The sequence below is a fragment of the Mustelus asterias genome, chromosome 1, assembly GCF_964213995.1.
Source record: "Mustelus asterias chromosome 1, sMusAst1.hap1.1, whole genome shotgun sequence".
NCBI lineage: Eukaryota > Metazoa > Chordata > Chondrichthyes > Carcharhiniformes > Triakidae > Mustelus > Mustelus asterias.
This window is the reverse complement of record NC_135801.1, coordinates 62,628,771-62,653,467: the sequence shown is the minus strand read 5'-3', so window position 1 is coordinate 62,653,467 and position 24,697 is coordinate 62,628,771. Positions and strand designations below refer to the sequence as shown.

Below are 24,697 nucleotides of genomic sequence, written 5' to 3'. Positions count from 1 at the left end.
AACTGAGAGTAGAAAGAAAGGGATCGTTTTTCTTTTGCCAGGCTGTATGTAATTAATCGAGTGGTGCAAGGATCAGAACTGGGCATTAGCTATTTACTATCTACAGTAAAATCCCAATGAGCCTTATCCTAGGGGATCCACCCACAAATTTGTATTAAGCAGAGCTTTGTGAGAATAGAGGAGCCCCATTCTCGCAAGTTCATTGTAATATAATGGATATGCCTATAAACGCAGCTGTCAAAAGCAACCGATTCTAATGCAAACCCAGTAAAGCAGTAAATAAGTGAAAGTCTTTATTCAATTTGTTCACATCTTACGATGGCCTAACCTTGTAAAAGGCCAGAGCTTCGCATGAAAAATGTCGGAATTGGCTTCGGAAAAACCTCCATAATCTTTTGCTGCTCAGCATGCTACTTTTTGGACAAGCATAATAAAATTCATTGTGTTGTCAGTGCAGTCCAACATGTTTTCACGCTGCAGCGCAAAATTCTGGAGCATGTCTATGACCTTTGACACATCAGCTAGGGAAATCGGCTGGCAGATGGTCATCAGATTCTTCAGGGTCCTCATGCTCCATGGTTGAAGAATGCACTGCATCTAAGATTGCATCATTTGTCAGTTCAGTCATGCAGACATTGTCCCACTCTGTGTAAGTTGCCATGGTTGTCTCTGCGGGAATTTTCATGCTGGCCTCCTGCAGACGAGCGAAAAGTGCTTCATCATAGGGTTGGTTGGCCTCATCCTGCTCCTTCCCATTCTCAAAGTTTTGTGCAGTTATAACCTGGCTGAACCCAACGTGGTGGCAGCAATTGTGGCTTGCATCACCATCTTTCACACCTTCTTCATCATGAACATGGCCTCTAGACTTGTTAGATTGTACTCCTGCTTCTTATTGATAGTTTCAATAACCTGAGAGATCAGTTGCCATTGATAATGGGTTTTCAGGTTTCTAATTATTCTGATCCATTGACTGAAATTTAGTCATAATGTTGGGAGGCAAGAACATCAGCTTGACATTCTTGAGGCCAGCAAGGACAGTTATAATAAATAAAGAAATGTACAGCACAGGAACAAGCTCTTCAGCCCACCAAGTCTGCGTCGACACAATACGCCTTCCTAAACTAATGACCTTTTGCCTCTATGCAGTCCATATCCTTCTATTCCCTGCCTGTTCATGTACTGTCAAGATGCCTCTTAAATGTTGCTGTTGTGTCTGCTTCTACCACCATCTCTGGCAGCGAATTCCAGGTACTTACCACCCTCTGTGCAAAAGAAAAAGTGCCTCTCACGTCTCCTTTGAACTTTCCCTCTTTTACCTTAAATCTATGTCTCCTAGTAATTGTCATTTCCACCCTGGGAAGAAGACTCTAACAATCCATTCTATCCATGCCTCTCATGATTTTGTAAACCTTTATCAGTTCACCTTACAATTTAGCATGGCCAAACCACCTAACCTGCACATCTTTGCACTGTGGGAGGAAACCTGAGCACCCAAAGGAAACCCACGCAGACACAGGGAGAATGTGCAAACTCCACAGTCACCTAAGGCTGGAATTGAACCTAGGTCCCTAGCGCTGAGACAACAGTGCTAACCATTGTGCTACCATACAGATCATTTCTCATCTGAACCTAAACTGCTTCTTTATCTTAGTTTCTGAACATAGTTCATCCCTCTTTAATGTGCTAATACCATCGTTATTTAAAAGAGCCACCCCGCCATCTTTTCCCAGCTTCCTGCCTTTCCTAAACATCATGTATCCTTCAATATTCAGGTCTCAATCTATGCCATCCTGTGACCATGTCTCTGTAATGTCTATCAGATTGTAGTTGTTTATTTCTATTTGCGCAATCAGTTCATCTATTTTATTTCAAATGTTACATGTGTTTAGATATTGAGTGTTTAGTTTTGTCCATTAATTATTTTTGTAGCATCTAGTCTTACCTCCTGATTTACTCTTAGATTTGTACTCTCTGTCCCTGCCTGCCACGATTTGTTTATCATTTCCCATATTAGTACCTTTCTCTCTTGGCTTGACTCTACATTTTACCACATCTTCCCAAATTTGATCCCTTGCCCCCACTTTTCAATTTAAAACCCCCTCTACTTTCCTAGTTATGTGACTTGCTAGTTATGTGCATCAACCCCAGCATGGTTCAGATGTAGACCATCCCAGTGGTACATGGAATGATAGAATCCTTAGTGTAGAAGAAGGCCATTTGGCCCATCGAGTCTGCACCAACAGCAATCCCATCCAGGTCCTATCCCTGTAACCCCAAGTATTTACGCTACTAATCCCCTGACACTAAGGGGCTGTTTAGCATAGCCAATCTACCTAACTTGCATACCTTTGGACTGTGGAGGAAACCAGAGCACCCGGAGGAAACTCATCCAGGCATGGGGAGAACATATAAACTCCACACAGTCACCCAGGGCCAGAATTGAACTTTGGTCCCTGGCTCTGAGAGACAGGACTGCTAACCACTGTGCCACTGTTCCTCCCAGATCCCACTTTCCCAGGACTGGTGCTAGTGTCCCATGAACTGGAATTCACTTCTCCCACACGAATGTTTGTGCCATGCGTTGATTTCTCTAATCTTATTTGTCCTACACCATTTTGCATGTGGCTCAGTTAATAATCGAGAAATGATTATCTTTGAAGTTCTGCTTCTTAATTTGGAGCCTAGCTCTTCATACTGACTATGCAGAACCTCTTTCCTTGTCTTGCCTATGTTGTTGGTACCTATGTGGACCACAACCGCAGGATTCTGCCCCTCCCATTTTCAGGAATGCAAATATAATGCTAAGTGAGGACCTACTATATTCTGAAAACTTTTTTCAAACAGATAATCAGTAACCTTTTTTTTTCAAATTATCGATGCAATATCGATGCAAATGTAAGAATAATTTTGTAATCGTAATTTCAATTTCAAGAGGACGGCATGGTTAGTATTAGTAATGTTCACGCCATGTGGAGACTCCAAGTTTACTTCAGATTAGTTTAGTCATGAGTGGTTATTGCTTGAAAATTCCTGGGCATCAGATATCTTTAGGGCTGTCATGAAAAGTGGTTTCAAACGAGAGAACGCTGTTAAGGCATGCTGTAATTTCATTTGACGAGCAATAAGTTGATAGTCTGTAAATAAGTTATTGCAATTGGGAGTTGCTAATAATTGATGGAGAAAAATATCAAACTGACTCTGTTGCTTGACTTGTGATCTTCCCAGATCTGATTTTCCTCTAAGTGCTTTGCCCAAGTGATTACTTAAAGTTCAACTGCTAAAGGTAAAAATACATCCCACTGTCTGTAATGTTTTTCCACATGCCCATGTGGGAGAGAACTGAGAAATGGGTCATAAATTGACAAAGACACGATGGTAATAGCAGGAGGTCTGTGGTTTCTTATGTTTCATTGATGGTCTTGTTGGTAAGATTTTCTATGGTGCCTCATCCAAGCAAGACTCATTTTATTGTGCAAGTAAAAACTGGTCTTCAAATGTTTTACTTTTAAAAGGAAATGTGCAATGGACATGGGGATAGAATGGCCATGCAGTTAAGAACATAAGGTATAGGAGCAGGAGTAAGACATTTGGCCCCTCGAGCCTACTTCATTCAATAAGTTCATGGCCGGTCTGACTGAGACCTTAACTCCACTTTCCTGCCTTCCCCCCATAACCCTTGACAGCTAACTCTCTCTTGCCCAATGAAAAATCAGTCCAACTCAGCCTTATCTATATATTAAATGACCCAGCTTCCATTGCTTTCTGGGGTAGAGAATTCCAAAGATTAACAACCCTCTGAGAGAAGAAATTCCTCTTCATCTCTATCTTTAATGGAAAACCCCTTATTTTCAACTGTGCTTCCCTAGTTCTAGGTTTCCTCACAAGGGGAAAATATCCTCTGAGCATCTACCCCATTAAGCCCCTCAGAATCTTATATGTTTCAATAAAATCGCCTCTCATTCTTCTGATATCCATTGAGTATAAACTCAATCTGCTTTCTTCATAAGACAACAGTTGGGCTTGTTTTCCTGAGAGAACAGAAGAAATTGATAAGAGGTACTCAAAATCTTGAGGGCACTAGACAGAGTATAGATTTTAAAAACTTGTTCCCATTAGTGGAGGTTGGTGACTTGATGAAAAGCTTTTCCATGCAGCAAGTGTTTAGGATCTGGAATGCACTGCCTGAGAAGGTGGTGGAGACAGGTTCAATGGAGGCATTGAAGAGAGAATTGAATTGTTATTGAAAAAGAAGAATGTTCAGGGTTATGGGGAGAAGGTGGGGGACTGGCACTAGGTAAATTGCTCCTATAGAGAACTGGCACAGGCAGAAGGGGCCAAATTGCCCCCTTTGTGCTGTAACAATACTGTGCTTCAGTGATCCTTCATCCAACGAATCAACCCAGTGAACATTCTGCAAGCTGCTTCTAATCTAGACATGTACCTCTTAAATAAGGAGACCAAAACTCTATGTAGCACTGTGTGGTCTCGCCCAATGGTCTGTACAGTTACAGCAAGATTTCTCTACTTTTCTACTCCATCCTCTTTGCCTTCTTAATCACATGTTGTACCCACGTGGTGTGATTAATGTATGAGGACATCAGATCCATCTGTACCACAGCATTCTGCAGTCTCTCTATATTTAAATAAATTGTTTTTCTATTCTTCCCACCAAAGTGGACAACCTCACTTTCTCCCACATTATACTTCATCAGCCAAATTTTTGCCCACTCACTTAACTTATCCAAATCCCTTTGCAGACTTTTTGTGATCTCCTATCAACTTACTTCCTTACCTATTCAAAATCATGAGGGGGGCTGGATGGAGCAGATTGGGTGAAACTGTTCCTGCTCGTAAAAGGATCAAGAACAAGAGGGCACAGATTTAAGGTCATTTGCAAAAGAAGTGAATGTGATGTGAGAAAACACTTTGGGTCTCGAATGAACTGCCTGGAAGTGTGTTGAAGGCAGGTTCAATTAAGACATTCAAGAGGGCATTAGATAAACAATAGGCAGGGGTTTTGGGAAAAGGCAAGGGAATGGCAGTACGTCATAATGCTCGTTTGGAGAACCAATGTAGAGACAATAGGCCAAATAGCCTCATTCTGCATAGGAACGATTCTGTGATACCTAGATTTATATCATCAGCAACTTGGGTTACAGTACACTCCAGCCTTTCATCCAAGTCAGAGTGAGGCACCAGAACTGAATTCTGTGGCACTTCACTAGTAATAATTTGTCAATCTTGGCCCATTTATCCTGACTTCTATTCATTAGCCAATTGTCTATCTATTTTGATATAATAACCCCAACACCATGCGCTCTTATCTTGTGCAATATCTTCTTATGTGACACCTTATCAAATACATCCTGGAAATCCAGATGCACCTCATCTGCTGGTTTTCCATCATCCATCCTGCTTATTTCATCTTCCAGTCAGTTTGTGTTGCAGAAATTAGCTCTAGCTAACCTTTACTTAATGTATATGTACAAAAGATTTCAGCTGAATTTATGTCCTATTGGAGAATTGATGTGCATTGTTGGTAATGAGGATTGTCTTTGGGTATCTCACAGATTTGCAATAAATATGTAAAATACTTATGGAAAGCTCTTTGCACCATCTACCCTGGCAGCTTGTTTAAGGTTTACTGTCTTCTTGCACATCAGCTCCCATGTCCTCTGGGCATGGTAAACAACATTAACCCTGCCCAGGGATATTGGCCTGAATCTTCCAAGCAGTGACATTGTGTGCAAAGATTCTCCTAACCTGACACTGCTGGGCATTACCTCCAGGATCTTCCGATCCTGGCTGTCAAATTCGCAGCGCAACGTCACCCAGAGAACTCCATTAGAAGATAGCAGAATTGGGGGAAGAGAGGACACACCCCCTTTTTACGGCACTAGCTGCAGTATTCTGGTAAATTTAAAGGTCTAGTCTTTTAATGAATGGCGAGTGGATGAACAGGTGAATAGTGAGGTGATACGTGTTTGATGTGGATACGTGAATGAGATAGGCAACTGGGTAGGGTGGCTTGGAGAGATAGGTTCAATGAGGTGTGTAGGTGGTGAGTGGGTCGGATGGGTGAGGTAGGTAGCTGAGTAGGTGGGTGAGTGGGTAGGCAGCTTGGTGATCGGACAGTAGTCAGGTGAACAAACTGATGGCTTTGTCTGTTTGGGCTTGGAGGTGGTCAGGTCTGGTCAGGCATACTCGGGTCAGGGTGGTAGTTGGGTGGTCGGTGAAGGGTCAATTATGGAGTTAAGCAACTGTTGGACCAGGTTTCAAACTGTCTAACATTTCCTGTGTAATCATCCAGGTAAGGTATGTGGGATCTGACCCAAGTCTCCAACTCTACCTCAGGGTTGGTAACAAACAAGCATAGTTGAGGGGAGATGAGGAATTGGCCTTCACAAGTTTAAACTTCCTGGGAAATTTCCACAAGTCAGGATTTCCAGTGTCCTGAAGCTCCGCTTTGACCAAATGTCTGTTCTCCAAGAATCTGAAGACCTGAAGATTTGGGTCATTGTTCTCAATTTTAAATTGTAGACAGGAATGTGGTGTGTCCAGGTTAAGTACCACAGCTTGGCTTCTGGGGGGAGGGGCTTTAAATCCAAGCAGCTGGCCTTGATTATGGCTCCAACTGAGAGTATGCCAAAGATAGAGTGGATAAAACTTGCAACAAATTGGCAGCTATTTAGGAGCTGTAGCAGATATGAAAAAAAGAGGTAAGTAATGGCACTGAGAGGGGGGAGGGGTTTTAAATTGTTCCCATTGTCCCTGAAACAAAACTAATTCAGGCCTTTCTATTTATTTTGTCATTTTGGGGTACGTCTTCTTGAGTCCTAAAGGGCTACCCTCTTCCCTCCTATTTTGTGCAGCTTTACCAGACCTTGAATTCCTAGGAAGGGAACATCAAGGATATCTTTAGCTGTGAGAGAATTCGGGAAATATTGGAAGGAATTTGAATACTTTGTGATTACTATACGCAGTTACCCACAGATTTTATTTTCTGCCTCAGATTTTGTTTTGGAAAGCATTTCTTTTGCCCCATTCAATCTTGGGGCAGATCAGAAATCATTGAACCAATTTGCCACCACTTGCATCTTGCCAATTACTTTTTCTTTTCATATCTGCTGCAGCTCCTAAAAAGCTGTCAATTTGTTGTATGTTATATCCACTCTATCTTTGGCAGATTCCCATCTAGTGGCCGAATCAAGGCCAGCTGCTTACCATGCATATGAAATGCAAGTTAGTCCAGGAGGGTATAGCAGAGTTAGTCTATCCCTCCATATCCAAGTAATAGTGTTTTATTATGTATCTCGATGGAGGCTGAGACAGCTTAGCTGTAAATAGTCACGTCGCTGCTGCTTGCACAAAGTAGGCAAAAGAAAGCCAAGTTACTGCTTATGAGTGGCCCATTTACCTTTGGGTATTGCATAATGTGCTCCTCTACTGGAACTACATGAAAGTCTATAATTGAAATCGTTAGTCAAAATTTGCAGAGACATTAAACAAGCAATAACAGATTGGATGAATGCTATCTTGCCATATTTACCCTTGCATTGAAGCATTCTGCTTTTGTGCAAGTCTATTTGTGCTCTGTTTGGTTTTATTTATTTTTCTGGGAAATTTAGGACCGATTTGGCGCTCCAATTGTTTTGAATAGAGCTAGAATCTGTGGGTGTTAAGTGCAAGTAATAATTAATGAGGAGTTGCACATTTATTGATATTAGATGTCGGAGCTTATTTTGAAAACCGACATGTTGAAGGTATAATTACAATTTTGAAGTGCTTTATTCATCAATAATATATATGTTCACAAATTTATTACTGTTATTGTATTCATTGTTTTAAATTTGGCTTTCTGCCCAGGGAATCTCAAATTAGATTGTCAATTATTTTCAATTTCACACTACAGATGCAGCACAAATAGACAAATGACATTTTTGGGTTTTTTTCTCAAATTTTAAAATGATTTGTAATTGGACTTTATATTTTAAGAGACAACAAAAAAAGTCTCTCTGCAGCAATAGGGAATAATCTAAACTTGAGATTTAGGCCTGTTGCCAAGTGTGATATTTTAAACTGTCTAAATGATACCGGACTCATGCTTCACCTGGTCACAAACAGCTTGATGTTGGCACTGAGTTTAAAGTGAAAGCAATTAGTAATTCTCCAATGCTGCCTTGCATCCTGATGAACACACAAAGGAACACTTTTTTTAAATATTCATTCGTGGGACATGGGTGTCGCTGGCTGGCCAACATTAATTGCCCATCCCTAGAAGGGCCAGTAGGAAAGAGTAAGGTCTATTAGGAGCCAAAATGGCAATCTATGGGTAAGCCAGAGGCCATCAGTAGAGTGTTGAATGAATACTTCACATCCATCATCATCCAAGAGAATGAGCATGAAGGTATGGAACTCCAGGAGAGAGACTGCAAAGTTCTTGAACAAATTGGAGTGACAAGGTATTGGAGGGTTCAAAGTGGACAAATCTCAAGGTCCATATGAATTGTGTCCCAGGCTGCTGTGGGAGGCAAAGGAGGAGATTGCAAGGGGTCCTACCCAAAATTTTATTTTCTCTCTGGTCATGGTTCCAAAGGACTGGAGAACAGCTAATGTGGTTCCACTATTTAAGAAAGGCTGTAGAGATAAGCCAGAGAACCACAAACCAGTGAGTCTAATGTTAGCGGTAGGGAAACTATTGGAAAAAATTCTGAAGGTGAGAATCTGTCTCCACTTGAAGAGGCAAGGGCTGATCAGGGATAGTCAGCATGGCTTTATCAGAGGGAGGTCATGCCTAGCAAATTTGATTGAATTTTTTTGAGGAGGTGATCAGATGTGTATATGATTGTAGTGCAGTTGATGTGGTCTATATGGATTTCAGCAAAGCCTTTGACAAGGTCCCACTTGGGAGCTTTATAAAGAAGGCAAATACACATGGGATACAGGGTAATTCGATAGGTGGATTTAAAATTGGCTCAGTTGTAGGAGACAGAGAGTGATGACAGAAGGCTGCTTTAGTAACTGGAAGTCAATATCCAGTGGCGTACCACAGGGATTTTGCTGAGGCCCTCATTATTAATCATTTATATAAATGCCATAGGTGACGCTGTGAGGGGTAGCATTAGTAAGTTTGTCAATGACACAAAGATTGGCCAGGTGGTTAACTGTGAGACTGAGTGTCTTGTGCAACAGGAAGATATAGACGGGATGGCCAAATGGGAAGATAAGTGACAGATGGAATTTAACCCTGAAAAGTGTGAGGTGATAAACTTTGGAAGGAGTAATTTGACAAGGCAGTATTCAATGAATGACATGACACCAGGAAGTTCTGTGGAACAAAGGGACCTTGGCATGTTTGCCCATAGACCTCTAAAGGTGGAAGGCATGTAAGTGGGGCCATGCAAAAGGCATATTGGACACTTGCCTTTATCAATCAAGGCATAGATTACAAAAGCAGGGAGGTCCTGTTGGGAGTTGTATAGAACTTTGGTGAAGCTACAGCTGGAGTACTATGTGCAGTTCTGGTCGCCAGATTATCGGAAAAATGTGATTGTACTGGAGGGGATGCAGAGGAGATTCACCAGGATGTTGCCTGGGATGGAACATTTAAGTTATAAAGAAAGGTTAATCGACTTGGGTTGTTTTTGTTGGAGCAGAGAAGACTAAGGGCGACCTGATCGAGGTGTACAAGATTATGAGGGGCGTGGACAGAATGGATAGGGAGCAGCTGTTCCCCTTACTTGAAGGTTCAGTCACGAAGGGACATCGGTTCAAGGTGAGGTGCAGGAGGCTTAGGGGGATATGAGGAAAAATGTTTTAACCAGAGGGTGGTGATGGTCTGGAATATGCTACCTGGGAGGGTGGTGGAAGTGGGTTGCCTCACATCCTTTAAAAAGTACCTGGATGAGCACTTGACACATCACAACTTTCAAGGCTGTGGGTCAAGTGCTGGTAAATGGGATTAGGTAGGTAGGTCAGGTGTTTCTCATGTGTCAGTACAGACCAGATGGGCTGAAGGACTTCTTCTGCACTCTGACCCTATGGTTCTGTGAAGTCTGCTTACTCGCGAGGTATTTAATGCTCACCCCAAAGAGAACAGCAATGTTAAAAACCTAAAACATCGCAAGGAGCTGTGGACATCAAGCGTACATCTAAGCAAGCAAGGCACCTCACTTAGCAACCTACTTGAGCTTACCAGTTTAACTTATCAAATACTCTGATAAGCTTTCTAAATGGATACTATGAAGATCTTAGCCAGCAATAGAAAACCGAATACTCTACAGTCAGTAAACCTTTCTTTAGCATCGTGCAGACAATGCACAAATTACACAAGTTAATAATCTAAATCAGGATTTTTGGGTTAGAATATGTAAATCACAGGAAAAAAAAGCCTTTACTATGAGGGCACTGTACCTTTTTCATGTATTTGGCACTAGACCGCATATTATGCCGTATGACTAGTGTCAGCAATGAGAAATCTTATTGATTACAGTTCTCAGAAACAGCAAATTGTTTGGGAGTTTTGCAATACAAAATTATTTTGACTCTGTATTTTAGTAATGCATAGTGTATATTGTTGTGATGTTTTTATTTTTGCTGTGGTTGGCTCAGAGTAACTTTCGAGAAAGAGATATGAATCTGTCTTTCTGTAAGCCAAATGGGTGTTACATGCCATTAGTCCAAAACGGGATCTTTGAGGACCATTTTCCGACCTCGCCATGCTTTGCACAGTTCGCTCCGATCCCAGAAAATAGTGTGTGCGCCTAAAATTCAGCTTCATAACCAGCGTCAAATAGTTTACAATCATTCCGGCCCCTTCCTAATTGTACAAACCAGGTCTCACAAACACAGGGTACAAGGCCAATTAGCATATTTAAAGTGTTAGTTAATGCATAGCCCATTCAATGCCCAGCTCTCGGGATCTTCTGACCTTTGGGCGCGGTGTGAGAACAGTGAGATTCACTACTGGTCTCCACTAGCGGAAATCAGGTGCGATGGCCATGCCAGGGGGCTCTGAGGCCAGTGAAGCCCACGGGTGTTCAGGAGCACGGCTGGGCGGTGCCCACCTGGTACATTGGCAGTGCACAATTGACACACAGTGCCAGTTGGGCACTGCCAGTGTGCCAAAGGCAGTGCCAAGGGGGTAGGGCCTTAGTAGGGGTGGGGCATGAGTGGGCTTGATGATGGGGATGCCTGATCCTGTCACTGGGGTCTGTGCAGAGGGGGACAAGCAGGGGGAGTTATTCAGGGGTGAATCATGAAGGGGTTCATGATGGGACATGTCGGGGGTCAGGCAGGGAAACCCATTGGGAGAACTCCGATGTCAGTGACCCATGTTGGGAGGGGGGAGGGCATGCTGCCAATGAAGGGGAGTGGGTTCCTGATGTCTGTGGGGAGAGGGGTCCCAGTGCACTGAGAGATTAGGACACCCTTGTGAAACGGTCCCCAAGCCTCTGAAGCTTGGGCTCACTGGCATGTTTAGGTCTCCCCCGCACCCCGTACTGGTGCCCAACTCCCCGCTCTCCCAAAAAGTGACTGAGTGTAGGATGATTGCATTGGAGAGCATGCCTGAAAGACCGGCATGGATCACTCCAGTATTCTCACTGTTGTGACACTTCATCTTTTTTTGGAAAAATTCTGTCCTTTGTGTTTGTTTCAGCATTCAATCTTGCACCTTGATAAGCTCCCCCCACCAACCTTTTATACTTAGTAATACTGGACAAGTTTATGCAACGTGACCTGACCACGTAATATTACCCTTACATTCTGGTGAATCTGCATTGCACCCGCTCCAATGTCACAATATACATCTTGAGGTGCAGCCTCCAATATTGAATTCAGGACCCAAAAGAGAAAACGCTGAAAAATCTCAGCAGGTCTGGCAACATCTGTAAGGAGAGAAAAGAGCTGATGTTTCGAGTCCAGATGATCCTTTGTCAAAGCTCGAATTCAGTAAAATATGTTGGGAATTTTGTTAGCCTAAATTAGAAAACTTTATTGGCTAAGATATCTCACTTGGTATTGTTTCTTGGTTTCTGTTGTGTCATTTGAAAACGAGTTCCAAAATTTTAGAAATATAGGTGAAGGAATGTGTTTCTTGCAAAGTAATGAATTAAATGAATTGTTTTAAAATATGAATTTATTGCTTGTCTTTTCTGTAGCCTGAATGCTCTGTTCATCTGCACCTGCGTTGGGCTGACAACCCATATGTATCAGGTACTGTTCACACAAAAGATTCTGCACCAGGACTTATTATGGGAGCAGGTAAAATTATTTTATTTGGATAAGTTATATTTAATGCTAATCACTTTTTTTTAAAGTTTCTTCTCTGAAAGATATTTTGGGATGGTTTTTAAACTTGAATGGAACACTTATGCATTCATCGAACATTCAATCAGGGGCGCCCCCATCGTACTTCCTTGCTTCGTGTTGGGGGCCAGCATGAAGATGCTTGCACTTATTTTTGAAAGTATAGTTCAGTTTTTTCCTCTGTCATCAGCAGCAACAATTCTCACTGTTTTCACCAGGGAAACTTGAACCTCGCCATATTTAACCAGTCCTTTCATATTGCAATCACGTGCTTCTCTGATAAAGCCGTTGAAGTTGTCTTTGGCATAGAGGAACACTGTCCCTTTGTGAAAAAATTATGACATTTGCCTGGCAACTTCTCATGGTACTGTTGTCCCTCTGGGAATGCTTTCCTCTGATGCACAGTATTGTATGTTGTGTTAGTTCTCCATCACAGATTGCACAATGTCCAATACCATTTGCAACTCCTCAGATATTGAAACATACCAATATGCAGTAAGACCTGGTCAACATTCAGGCTTGGGCTAAGAAGTGGCAGGTAACATTCCCAAGTGGCAAGCAATGACCATCTCCAACAAGAGAGTAACTGACCATCTACCCATGACATTCAATGGCATTACCATTGGTAAATTCTCCATAATAAACAGCATGGTGGCACAGTGATTAGCACTGCTGCCTCACAGCGCCAGTCAATTCCGGCCTCGGGTGACTGTGTGGAGTTTGCACATTCTCCCCGTGTCTACATGGGTTTCCTCCAGGTGCTCCGGTTTCCTCCTACACTCCAAAGATGTGCGGGTTAGGTTGTTGGCCATGCTAAGTTAACCTTTGATGTCAGGGGGATTAGCAGGATAAATACATGGGATCATGGGGATAGGGCCAGGGTGGGATTGTTGTCGGTGCAGGCTCGATGGGCTGAATGGCTTCCTTCTGCACTGTAGGGATTCTATGAACAACATCCTAGGGGTCACCATTGACCAGAAACTTAACTGGACCAGCCATATAAATACTGTGGCTACAACAGTTGGTCAGAGGCTAGGAATTCTGCAGTGAGAAACTGAGTTTTTGACTTCCCAAAGCCTGCAACTCCAAGCCACCTAGGACAAAGCAAGTCGCATGATTGCCATCCTATCGACCCACCTTTAACATTCGCACATTCTACCACTCACGCACAGTGGCAGCAGTGTGTACTATCTACAAGATGCACTGCAGTAGCTCACCAGGGCTCCTTCGACAGCAACTTCCAAATCTGTGATCTCTACCACAAAAAGACAAGAGTAGCAAATGTATGGAAAAACAGCTCCTTCAAGTTCCCCTCCATGTCGCACACCCTCCTGACTTGGAACTATATGTCACCATTCCTTCACCATTGCAGGATCAAAATCCTGTGAACTCTCTTCCTAACAGCACTGTGGATGTACCTACACCACATGGACTGTAGCTGTTCAAGAAAACAGCTCACCACACCACTTTCTCAAGGGCAATTATGGATGGGTAAAAAATGCTGGCCTAGCCAACAACAGCCACTTCCCATTAAAGAATAAAACAAGAACCATATGATGGGCACAGTTCCATACAAATAGGGCAAATGGCCATTGAGTACACAGAGCAACTCCTAAGCAAGCAGCAGCCACACAGAGCCTTCTGTTGTTTGCACTATGGAGTGCACATAAGTTGCTTTCACAGAATGCTACACACAGAGGGGAGTAGGAACACACGCATTTGCACATTCGTCACGCTCACTTTTGGCTGTCTGATCAGCATCAGTGTGGAAGTGACTGAGTCATTGATGATTTAAACAATCTCTGAATCAGCTGTTTTCCAGGTCTCCATGCAAACAGCACAAGGTGTTGGAAAAACTATTTGCCCAGAAAGAAAGAAAACAGTACGGCACAGGAACAGGCCTTCGGCCAACAAACTCTGTGCCAACACACATCCTCTCTAATTTAATATTTTCTTGCCTTGACATGGTCTATATCCCTCCATTCCCTAATCATGTATCTATCCAGATGCCTCTTGAACGTTGTTATAGAATCTGCTTCCACCACTTCCTCCGGTAGCGTGCTCCAGGCATTCATCGCCTTGTGTGTGAAAAACTTGCCCCTTACATCTCTTTTAAACTTTCCCCCTCTCACTTTCAACCTATGCCCCTGAGTAATTGACCCTTCAACCCTGGGAAAAAGACTCTGACTATCCACTCTATCCAAGCCTGTCATAATCTTGTAAACCTCTAACAGGTCCCCCCTCATCCTCCGACGCACCAATGAAAACAATCCATGTTTGTTCAACCTTTCTTCATAGTCCAAATCCTCCAAACCAGGCAACATCCTGGTAAATCTCTTGAGCACCCTTTCCAATGCATCAACATCCTTCCAGTAGTGTGGCAACCAGAATTGTACACAATACTACAAATTCGGCCTAACCAAAGACTTATACAGCTGCAACATGATTTTCCAATTCCTATACTCAAATGTCCCAACCGATGAAGGCCAGCATGCCATATGCCACTTTGACCACCTTATCCACCTGAGTTGCTACTGTCAGAATCTGTGGATCTGCACCTAGATCCCTCTGTATGCTAATATTTCTAAGGGCTCTACCATTTATTTATACTTTCCATCTGCAGTGGACCTTCCAAATCACATCGCCCCACATTTGCCTGGTTAAATTCCATCTGTCATTTTTGGATCCAGATCTCCAGCCAGTTTATATCGTATGGTATCCTCTGACAATTTACCTCACTATCCACTACTCCCCCAATTTTTGTATCACCTGCAAATTTACTAATCAGACTACCTACATTTTCCTATATATATATATATATATATAATATATTATATATATATTACAAATTACAGAAGCCCCAGCACTGATCCTTGTGGAACACTGTTTGTCACAGATCTCCAGTTAGAAAAGTACCCTTCTACTGCTACTCTCTGCTTTCTATGCTCAAGCCAGTTTTGTATCCATCGTTCCAGCTCACCTCGGATCCCATATGACTTCACCTTCTGTATCAGCCTGCCATGAGGAACCTCATCGAAGGTGTTACTAAAGTCCATGTTTACAACATCCACTGCCCTGCCCTGGTCAATTTTTCTTGTCACTTCCTCAAAAAACTCAATCAAATTTGTGAGACACAATCTCCCTTCACAAAACCGTGCTGCCTATCGCTAATAAGTCTATTCTCTTCCAGACGTTAGTACATCCTGTCCCAAAGAATCTTCTCCAATAATTTCCCCATTGCTGATGTAAGGCTGACAGGCCTGTAATTTCCCAGATTGTCCCTTCTGCCTTTCTTAAACAGAGGAACAATGTTAGCTACTCTCCAATCATCTGGTACCTCGCCTGTGGCTAAAGAGAATACAAAGATTTTGGCCAAGGCCTCAGCAATTTCTTCCCTTGCCTCTCTCAGTATTCTGGGATAGACCCTATTTGGCCCTGGGATCTTGCCCACCTTAATGTTTTTCAAAAGCTCCAATTGACTCCTCTCTTTTTATCTCAACATGTCCTAGAATGTCAGCATCCTCTTTCTACACTCACCATCCACCACATCCTTCTCCTTTGTGAGTACTGATGTAAAGTACTCGTTAAGGACATCACCCACCTCATCTGGCTCCACAAACAAATCCCCTCCACTGTCGTTGAGTGGACCTACCCTTTCCTTAGCTACTCTCTTCCTCCTTATATATGCATAAAAAGCCTTGGGATTCTCCTTAATCCTGCCTGCCAAGGACATTTCATGGCCCCTTTTTGCCCTCCGATGTCCCTGTTTAAGATCTTTCCTGCTAGCTTTGTATTCCTCAAGAGCCTTATCCATTTTCATAGAATCCCTACAGTATAGAAGGATGCCATTCAGCCCATTGAGCCTGCACCTACAACAACCCCACCCTATTCCCGTAACCCCACATATTTACCCTACTAATCCCCCTGAAACTAGGGTCAATTTAGCATGGCCAATCAACCTAACATGCACACCTTTGGACTGAGAGAGGAAACTGAAACACCTGGAGGAAACCCTCGCAGACATGGGGAGAAAGTCAAACTCCACACAGACAGTGACCCAAGCCGGGAATCGAACCCGGGTCCTTGGTGCTGTGAGGCAGCAGTGCTAACCACCGTGCCGCTAATTTCCTGAAATTTATCTATGCCTTCCACAGAAAAGCAAAGCATTAGCAACTGTGCATAAATTAAAGCATACATTTCAGTCAGGAAAACAAAAGTTCTCTCCTGGCAACTGAACATTGATGCCACTCTGCTCATTCAATAACAAAAGCAAGAATTCCAACAAGTATAAACAGAGAAAGAGAAATCTAGTGAAGCGCTGTGTGATTTGAGAGATTGCTATTCAGGGTTAATCATGTGAAGCAGACCTCAGTGGATAATGCAGAGTGGGAAGGAGCAGATCCTATCAGCCACCATAGTATCAGATGTTGCTCCAATAAGTCCAAGGTCATCCTCTGACCACCAGTAATGAATCATCTCCATCCCAGGAAACACTTGGTGACATTCAGCAGCTGTCACCATACTTCCTAAAAATCATTTATAAACATGCAAATAGTAAAAAGGTCATCAAAGGTATGGTGGAACTGATTCAAGACCAAATAGGAGGTAAAAGCAAATTACTACAGATGCTGGAATTTGAAACAAAAACTGAAAATGCTGGAAAATCTCAGCAGATCTGACAGCATTTGTGTAGATAGAATAGAATTAACATTTTGACTCGAGATGACCATTTGTCAGAGCAGAAGACAGCTGAAAATAGGATGAGATTTATACTGTTGTGGTGGTGGGAGGAGTGAGCTATGAGGGCTGGATAGAAGAACAGCGATAGGTGGAGGCTAAGAAGAGATTGACAAAGATGTCATGGACAGAAGGTCGAAAGGAAATGTAAATGGTGGTGATCATGGCCAAGAAGGGTGCTGATAATGGCACATTAAGAGATCTGAATGTGTTAATGGCAGAACAAAGGTAAGCAGTATGTCAAAGGATAACTTGAAACTGGTAACAGATGGCCCTAGTTGGGTGGGATGGGGAGAGGGGAGACAGTAATAAGGGGGAAAAGATGGAAAGTGTCATAAAAACGCGGGGTGGGGGGTGGAATTGAAACTGAATCAATGGAAGAAATGAAAATAAACAATTTTTAAAAATTAAGTAAATTTTTAAAAATTGATGGAAATGGGTGAGGTGAAGGTGGAGGAGAGACTTCACAGAGTGAAGTTCTTGAACTCAATGTTAAGTCCATCCTCAAATTAGAAAAATCACCCAGTCCAGATGAAATGCATCCTATGTTAATGAAGGAAGTGGACATAAAATTTGTGCAGATTCTTCCATTCCTCCTTGGATATGAGGGTGATGCCAGAGGACAGTAGGATTGCGAATGTTACATACCTGTTCAAAAAGAAAGTGGGATGAACTCGGCAACTATAGGCCAATCAACCTAACCTTGGTGGAGAAACATTTAGAGATGATAATTGGGGACAGGATTTATTGGCAGTTGTAAAATTATGAAAGTCAGCATATGTTTGTTAAAGGCAATCCATGTTTGACCAGCTTAATTTGAGCCCTTGGTGAAGTAATGAAACGTTCGATGAGGGTAGTGAGGTTGATGTTGTACATGTGTCTTTTGAAGAATTGGTAAGGGTAAACAATAGACCTGTTAGCACATTTGAAGTCCTTGGGACTAAAACGGACAGTGGCAGTGTGGATACAAAATCAGCTAAGGCACAGAAAGCAAAGAATAGTGGTAAATGGTATTTTTTCAGATTTGGGAGACGTATACAGTACTATTCTGCAGATCTCTTTGTGATATATATTAGTGATCTGGACAAGCACGCAGAACATAATTTCAAAGTTTGCAGATTACTTGAAACCAGGAAATGTAGTAGTCACAGAGTGGACAATTTTGATAGACTGCAGGAAGATGTGGGCAGACACCTGGCAAATAACATTTAACAAAGAGAGGTGTGAAGTGATACAGTTGGTAAAAAGAATGAGGAGAGGGTACCTGGAGCAGAGAGACTTGAGCTGTCTGAATACAAATTTTTGAAGGTGACAGGACAAGTAGCAAAGGCTTTAAAAAGCACATTGCATTATTTTGGCTTTATTAATAAGAGTATAATAATAGAGACAAGAGTACCAAAGCAAGGAAGATATGCAAACCCTTATAATACACTGGTTAGGCGTCAGCTGGAGTGCTTTGTTCAGTTCTGGGCACCACGCTTCAGGAAGGATATCAAGACCTTACAGAGGATGCAGAAGGGATTTGCTAAAAAGGTACCATGGAGTGCGAAACATCAGGTATATGGAAAGGCTAGAGAAGCTGAGGTTGTCCTCCTTAGACTAATGGAGATGAGGTTGAAGAATGAAAAGATGTTTCAAAATAATAAACAATTTGACAGAGTAAATAAGGAAGACTGTATCCAATGGCAGAAGGATCGATAATGTGGAGATGCCGGCGTTGGACTGGGGTGAACACAGTAAGAAGTCTCACAACACCAGGTTAAAGTCCAACAGGTTTATTTGGTAGCAAATACCATAAGCTTTCGGAACGCTGCTCCTTCGTCAGATGAAGTGGAAATGTGCTCTCAAACAGTGCACAGAGACACAAAAAATCAAGTTACAGAATACTGATTAGAATGCGGATCCCTACAGCGAATCCCTACAGCCAGGATCGACAACCAGAGAACACAGATTTAAGGTGATCGGCAAAAAAATAAGTAACATGAGGAAACAATCTTTTATACAATAAGTTGCCACAATCAGGAATTTATTCCCTGAAAGGGTGGTAGAAACAGATTCAATAATATTTTTAAGAAAAGCATCAGATAATTACTTGTGAAGGAAACATTTGCAGGGCCCTTTGATGAAATAATTAATAGTTTGACAAGAGTAGTGAGGTTAATTTTGTGTAATTGACTTTTAAAGAACTGCCACACAATAGATCTGTTCGCAGCTTTAAAGCTCATGAGACTAAAAGGGGAAAACATGGGGAAAGAGCAGGGGAAATGCCACTCACTAGATAGCTGGTTTCACAAGAAATGACACAGGCACAATGGGCGGCATGGCCTCCTTCTATGCAGTCTAATTCTATGATTCTATCCAAGTAGTGAGATATTTTCTTTAGCATGCCTCTGATACATTGTTAGACAATGGAACTTGACTGCTGCCCCTCATGAAAATTCAGGTATGTTGATCTAGAGTTGTGGAGCAGCAATCTCCATGGTAGTGGTATTCATCCTTTCCAAACCTTCCAATGGCCTGTTTAGTGCATTATCTATTCTGCCAAGAAGTCTAGATACGCCCAGAGGCAGCTATGACCTTGAAACATTGGTCTCGAGGCAGGTTTAAAGAGCAAATTGAAATTGATTGTTTCACTATGGTGACATTTTATTTTCCTGGCAGACTTGGGCACCCATCTTTAAAAAGCATTGTTCCAAGGCATGGGACCTAGCTACAAATAAACCGGGCATCCTGCTCCAATAGTTGTCTTATTCCATTTCTGAAACGGTTCTGCCAGCTGCTGCATCCTGAATGTACCTCCTCTTTAAGATGTGCAGGCTGCTTTTAAGAAATGCAAGCTAACTTTGACTCATGCTCATCTCACACTGCTGCTGCACATCACAATCTTTGCGATGAACAGGGAGCACAACGTCTGTTGCTACCTGTATCATCTGAACTGGGAGTGTGGGATAATTGTGCATCACAATCCCTGCTAATGGACCTTCCCAAATCTTTAATCCTAGGACATCTGATGGAATAGCTTTAGTTGCTCCTCAGTAATAGACAATAAAGGTAAAGTTAGCATGCATTAAAAAATGTTAAAAGTAGCAAATATCCTTTTTTTCCTGGTCCATTTGTCCGAATCAGGAAGCAATTTTCACAGCACTTAACTTCCCAATCATCAGTATTCTGTGCCTACGGGTTCTGAAGTATAGGTACTGATTTTAAATACATCTAGGAAGAAAGCAAAAACTATAATCGATAACAGTGCCATTGTTTTGTAAAATTGGATGTCTTTACAGCAATTGCTTGAATTCGTTTGATTTCATGGGGGGAGGGAAAGAAGGAGTGGAGTGTCTGTTGCCTTCTCAGCTCACTGTCATTTAGAAAAGAACAGGGGTGTCAAGGATGGCCTTCCTGGCCAGGGACCAATGAGGCTCTTAAAGTGGTCTTCTACCACTGGTGAGTTTGGACCTATGCCACATGGAAGGGTGCCGAGTAAAAGCTGGAGGCCTCTGCGTGCTCCCTGTGGAGATTGGGAACCTTCCTGACTGGGTAGTCTGTGGTCCACAGAGGGCCACCTTAGTGTTGAGAGCCACCCCTTTTGAAAGAGAACCCCCCCTGTCTTTAACAACAACTCATCCTTTGGCCTGCCTGACTGGCCCCAACAAGCCTGACCCACCTATTTAAGTTCTGGAGACATCGCCATCATTGCTGATCCAGGTTTTCTGCATTCCCTGCATGCATCTGGTGGTGCTGCTGGGACTGGAGAACTTATGGTCCTCTGGCTTATGGATGTTCTGCACCAGGTTGTTAATTGGCTGATGGCCATTGAATTGAGGTTTCCTCAAATGGCCACGATTGGGGTTTCTCCCAACTCCCTGTCGGAGCTACCATTGTAAGAAGTTTAACAACACCAGGTTAAAGTCCAACAGGTTTATTTGGTAGCAAAAGCCACACAAGCTTTCGAGGCTCTGAGCCCCTTCTTCAGGTGAGTGGGAATTCTGTTCACAAACAGAACTTATAAGACACAGACTCAATTTACATGAATAATGGTTGGAATGCGAATACTTACAACTAATCCAGTCTTTAAGAAACAAAACAATGGGAGTGGAGAGAGCATCAAGACAGGCTAAAAAGATGTGTATTGTCTCCAGACAAGACAGCCAGTGAAACTCTGCAGGTCCACGCAACTGTGGGAGTTACAAATAGTGTGACATAAATTCTGATTCTAGGATCGCATGATAAAGACTCAGGAGGAAAAAAGCAGAAATATTTATGTGAAATAGTGTGACATAAACCCAATATCCCGGTTGAGGCCGTCCTTGTGTGTGCGGAACCTGGCTATCAGTTTCTGCTCCGCGACTCTGCGCTGTCGTGTGTCGCGAAGGCCGCCTTGGAGAACGCTTACCCGAATATCAGAGGCCGAATGCCCGTGACCGCTGAAGTGCTCCCCAACAGGAAGAGAACAGTCTTGCCTGGTGATTGTCGAGCGGTGTTCATTCATCCGTTGTCGCAGCGTCTGCATAGTTTCCCCTTTGCCATTGCTACCATTGCCAACATTAAGTTCACCTCGTGCTTTCTTTCCATCTGTGCGGACAGATTTAAACTCGGGTCCAGGGGCTGATTAATCCACCGAGTTCCCAACTGCAGCAGTTTCTCAAAACCAAAACTTTTATGTTCATTCTTTTACATTCTGTAATGTTTTATTACTGAGAAGGTGAACGAAATGTGAGCATTCTTTAACAATGATTTCATTAGAATAAACAGTGCTCCTGCTGGTGGGAAAGGATGCTGAAAATAATCCCTCTGTCCATTTACATGTTCATAATGAGCAATATGTACATATCTGCTTAACACTTCTTTTGTCTTTGCATAATATAATGGAATGTTGTCCCTTAGGAAACCTAGGAGCCCAGCTGGTTGAGTACAAGGAAGATATGTACATAACCTCTGATTGTGGCAATACATGGAGGCAGGCAAGTAAACTGAACTTGATTTTGTAGCTTAAACTGTTTTTCTTTTGCTGTTGATACACTGACTACTTTTTGCGGAGTGTTATGCAATTCCCATTCAGCCTCCTTTGTTGATTCTCACTCTTAAAAGAGTGTTGCATCATTGAAATCAAACTGTAGCTTCAATAAAGTACATAGTTATTTTTCCCCTTGAATGCAATGTTCTTGTATTTTTGTTTTTCAAATCAATGCATACTTAAAGTTTTCATCTATACCTGAAAGTCTTTTTATTTACCTAATGTTAGTATATATATGGCTCAGGAGGCTACCAACTAGGCATTAGCCACTGCCAGTCATACTAGTATGAAAAAACATGAGGCTTGTTAGCATATTGGAGCAATTGCGGTTTATTTTTTAAAGATTACCCATACGGGGAATTTGAATTTGAATGCCTCCGTAGTCACCCAGCAGATGAATAGAACTCCCTGTTTTCAATTTGACAAAACACCTGATAGCTATTGCACTCACTGCAGATAAAATATGTACCAAACCCATAAAATCAACTTGCAATGCCTCTGCATCTGCTTGCCTTGTTTCTTGTCTCTTTTGTTACTGCCAGTAGCCATAAGTGTTTGAAGTCACTCTTATCTTAGGAGAAAATTCCAACCATTTTAAAATCCTTTATTATTGCTTCAAATAGGCAGGTATATCTTCCATTATTTTGAATTTTGATGTGACAGAGAGAGAAATCAATACTATGAACCATCAAATGGATAATTTTTAATTTTTCTATTTCCCATTGTGGGCAGCAGATGGGCTGACAATTTTGGCACGTGCATGTGATTGCAGGTGTTATGGCAGGAATAGAGACAAAAGAATATCTGAACAGCTTTTGTGTGATCCGAGGAAATTTAAAATCTTTTTTTAATCTAGATTAATGTCTTTAAGATAAACTAAATCAAGCTGACTATTCTTATTGCATTTCCATCTTTTCCCAGTTTGGAATAAAAGTCACAGGCATGAAATACGAGCTGTTTTTCTTTCTATAGATATGGCCAGACCTGCTGAGCATGACATGCATTTTCTGTTTATTTTTCATAATTATTTTTGATCACTCATAAAATGGCTGCTATTAACATGGAGCGGAGAATGGAAAAAAATGCTTCACTTTCTGCGAAAATACTAATTTAACTTGTATTTTACATTCACGATGATGGTTATAAATATGATAGTTCCTTTTTAAGTTACTTTCCTGAAACTCTCTCTCTAGGAGGCAGCATGGTGGCACAGTGATTAGCACTGCTGCCTCACAGTGCCGGGCACCTGGGTTTGATTCCGGCCTCAGTGGAGTTCGCATATTCTCCCCATGTCTGCTTGGGTTTCCTCCGGGTGCTCTGTTTCCTCCCACAGTCCAAAGATGTGCGTGTTAGGTTGATTGGCCATAGTAAATTGCCCCTTCGTGTCAGGGGGACTAGCAGGGTAAATGAGTTGAGTTATGGGGATAGGGCCTGGGTGGGATTGCGATCAGTGCAGACTCAATGGGTTGAATGGCGGCCTCATGCACTGTAGGGATTCTATGATTCTAGTTACTGAAAGGAATACAGAACGTAAGGGGGGTTGTTTAAAATTTATTTTGTAAATGATGTTCAGTTGTCAGTAGTAACTGTAATTTTAATGCAGAAAGGAGATAAACTGATGTGATTTCCTCTGCCTCCTAAGGACAAGTCATTATTTTCCATCAACTTTACACATTTTGCTTTTCCTTTCAGTACATAATTAGCTCCTAATCTATGGTGGTTTGGCTCTGCAACATTTTGGTAAATTAATGACCAGTGCCACAGAATAGTTGCCTGTTTGCAATTCCCTAAGCAGTGAGCTCATCACCTCTGGCAGTCCATCTGTTCCAGACAAAAACATCACCATAGCAAACAAAGAGAAAGAAAAAATTGCAGGATGAGTCAAACTGGGCCACTTCCAGGAACTTTGGGCAGTTGGAAAATTATCTTAACAAAGCAAATCACTTGTCCGTGATCCTGTTGGAGAAGGGAGCTTGGTGCTGGTGGGCCAAATAAAAGGCAATAATAATCAACTGGTTTTAAAGGATGACAAAATCTATTCCCAGTTAACCCTAGATGATTTGGGTGCACAGACCTGTTTAAAAAAACATGAGTTTACTTTATTTCAAGGTACATCAACCCTGCAGTTCAGTGTGCCTCTATGGATTTATCCCAATTTTGTTGATGTCAGCTTCGTTTTCAGTTAGGAATGTAAATTATGTGAGATTCAGTAAGACTATTAACATGTGGATTGATCAGTAATATTAACGTGTGGATTGATTCATTTTTTGTTATTTCCTTCAGGTGTTTGAGGAAGAACATCATATCCTTTACCTTGACCATGGTGGCGTTATTGTTGCTATCAAGGACACCTCAATCCCACTAAAGATATTAAAGTAAGAAATAATAAATTTAAATTACGATGATGACCTCTATCAATAACACAGTCACTGATTTATTAAGTACTTTGTGTACAAGAGCTGTGTTTAAGAATTTTACTGTGTGTGGTTTCAGAGGTGGCTTGACTTAAAATCAAACCAATAACTCTCAACAAATGCTGAAGCCATTCAAGACTAACATTGACTCCATTGCAAATAGATTTAGGTAACTGTAGATCAAGTAGTTTTACATCAACACTGGGTGTGCCTTGCTCTCCAGAAA

General features: G+C 42.0%; 1 protein-coding gene across 4 annotated transcripts in view; it reads left to right on the top strand.

Annotated features, from left to right (window-relative positions):
- Positions 1-24,697, top strand: part of sorcs2 (sortilin-related VPS10 domain containing receptor 2) — a 612,212-nt gene that overhangs the window by 492,795 nt on the left and 94,720 nt on the right. For all 4 annotated transcript variants that reach the window (XM_078213272.1, XM_078213290.1, XM_078213281.1 and 1 more), the window contains exons 11-13: positions 12,162-12,264; positions 21,928-22,004; positions 24,341-24,432. In XM_078213272.1, coding sequence (XP_078069398.1) covers positions 12,162-12,264; positions 21,928-22,004; positions 24,341-24,432 — 272 coding nt within the window. The remainder of the gene's footprint in view (positions 1-12,161; positions 12,265-21,927; positions 22,005-24,340; positions 24,433-24,697) is intronic.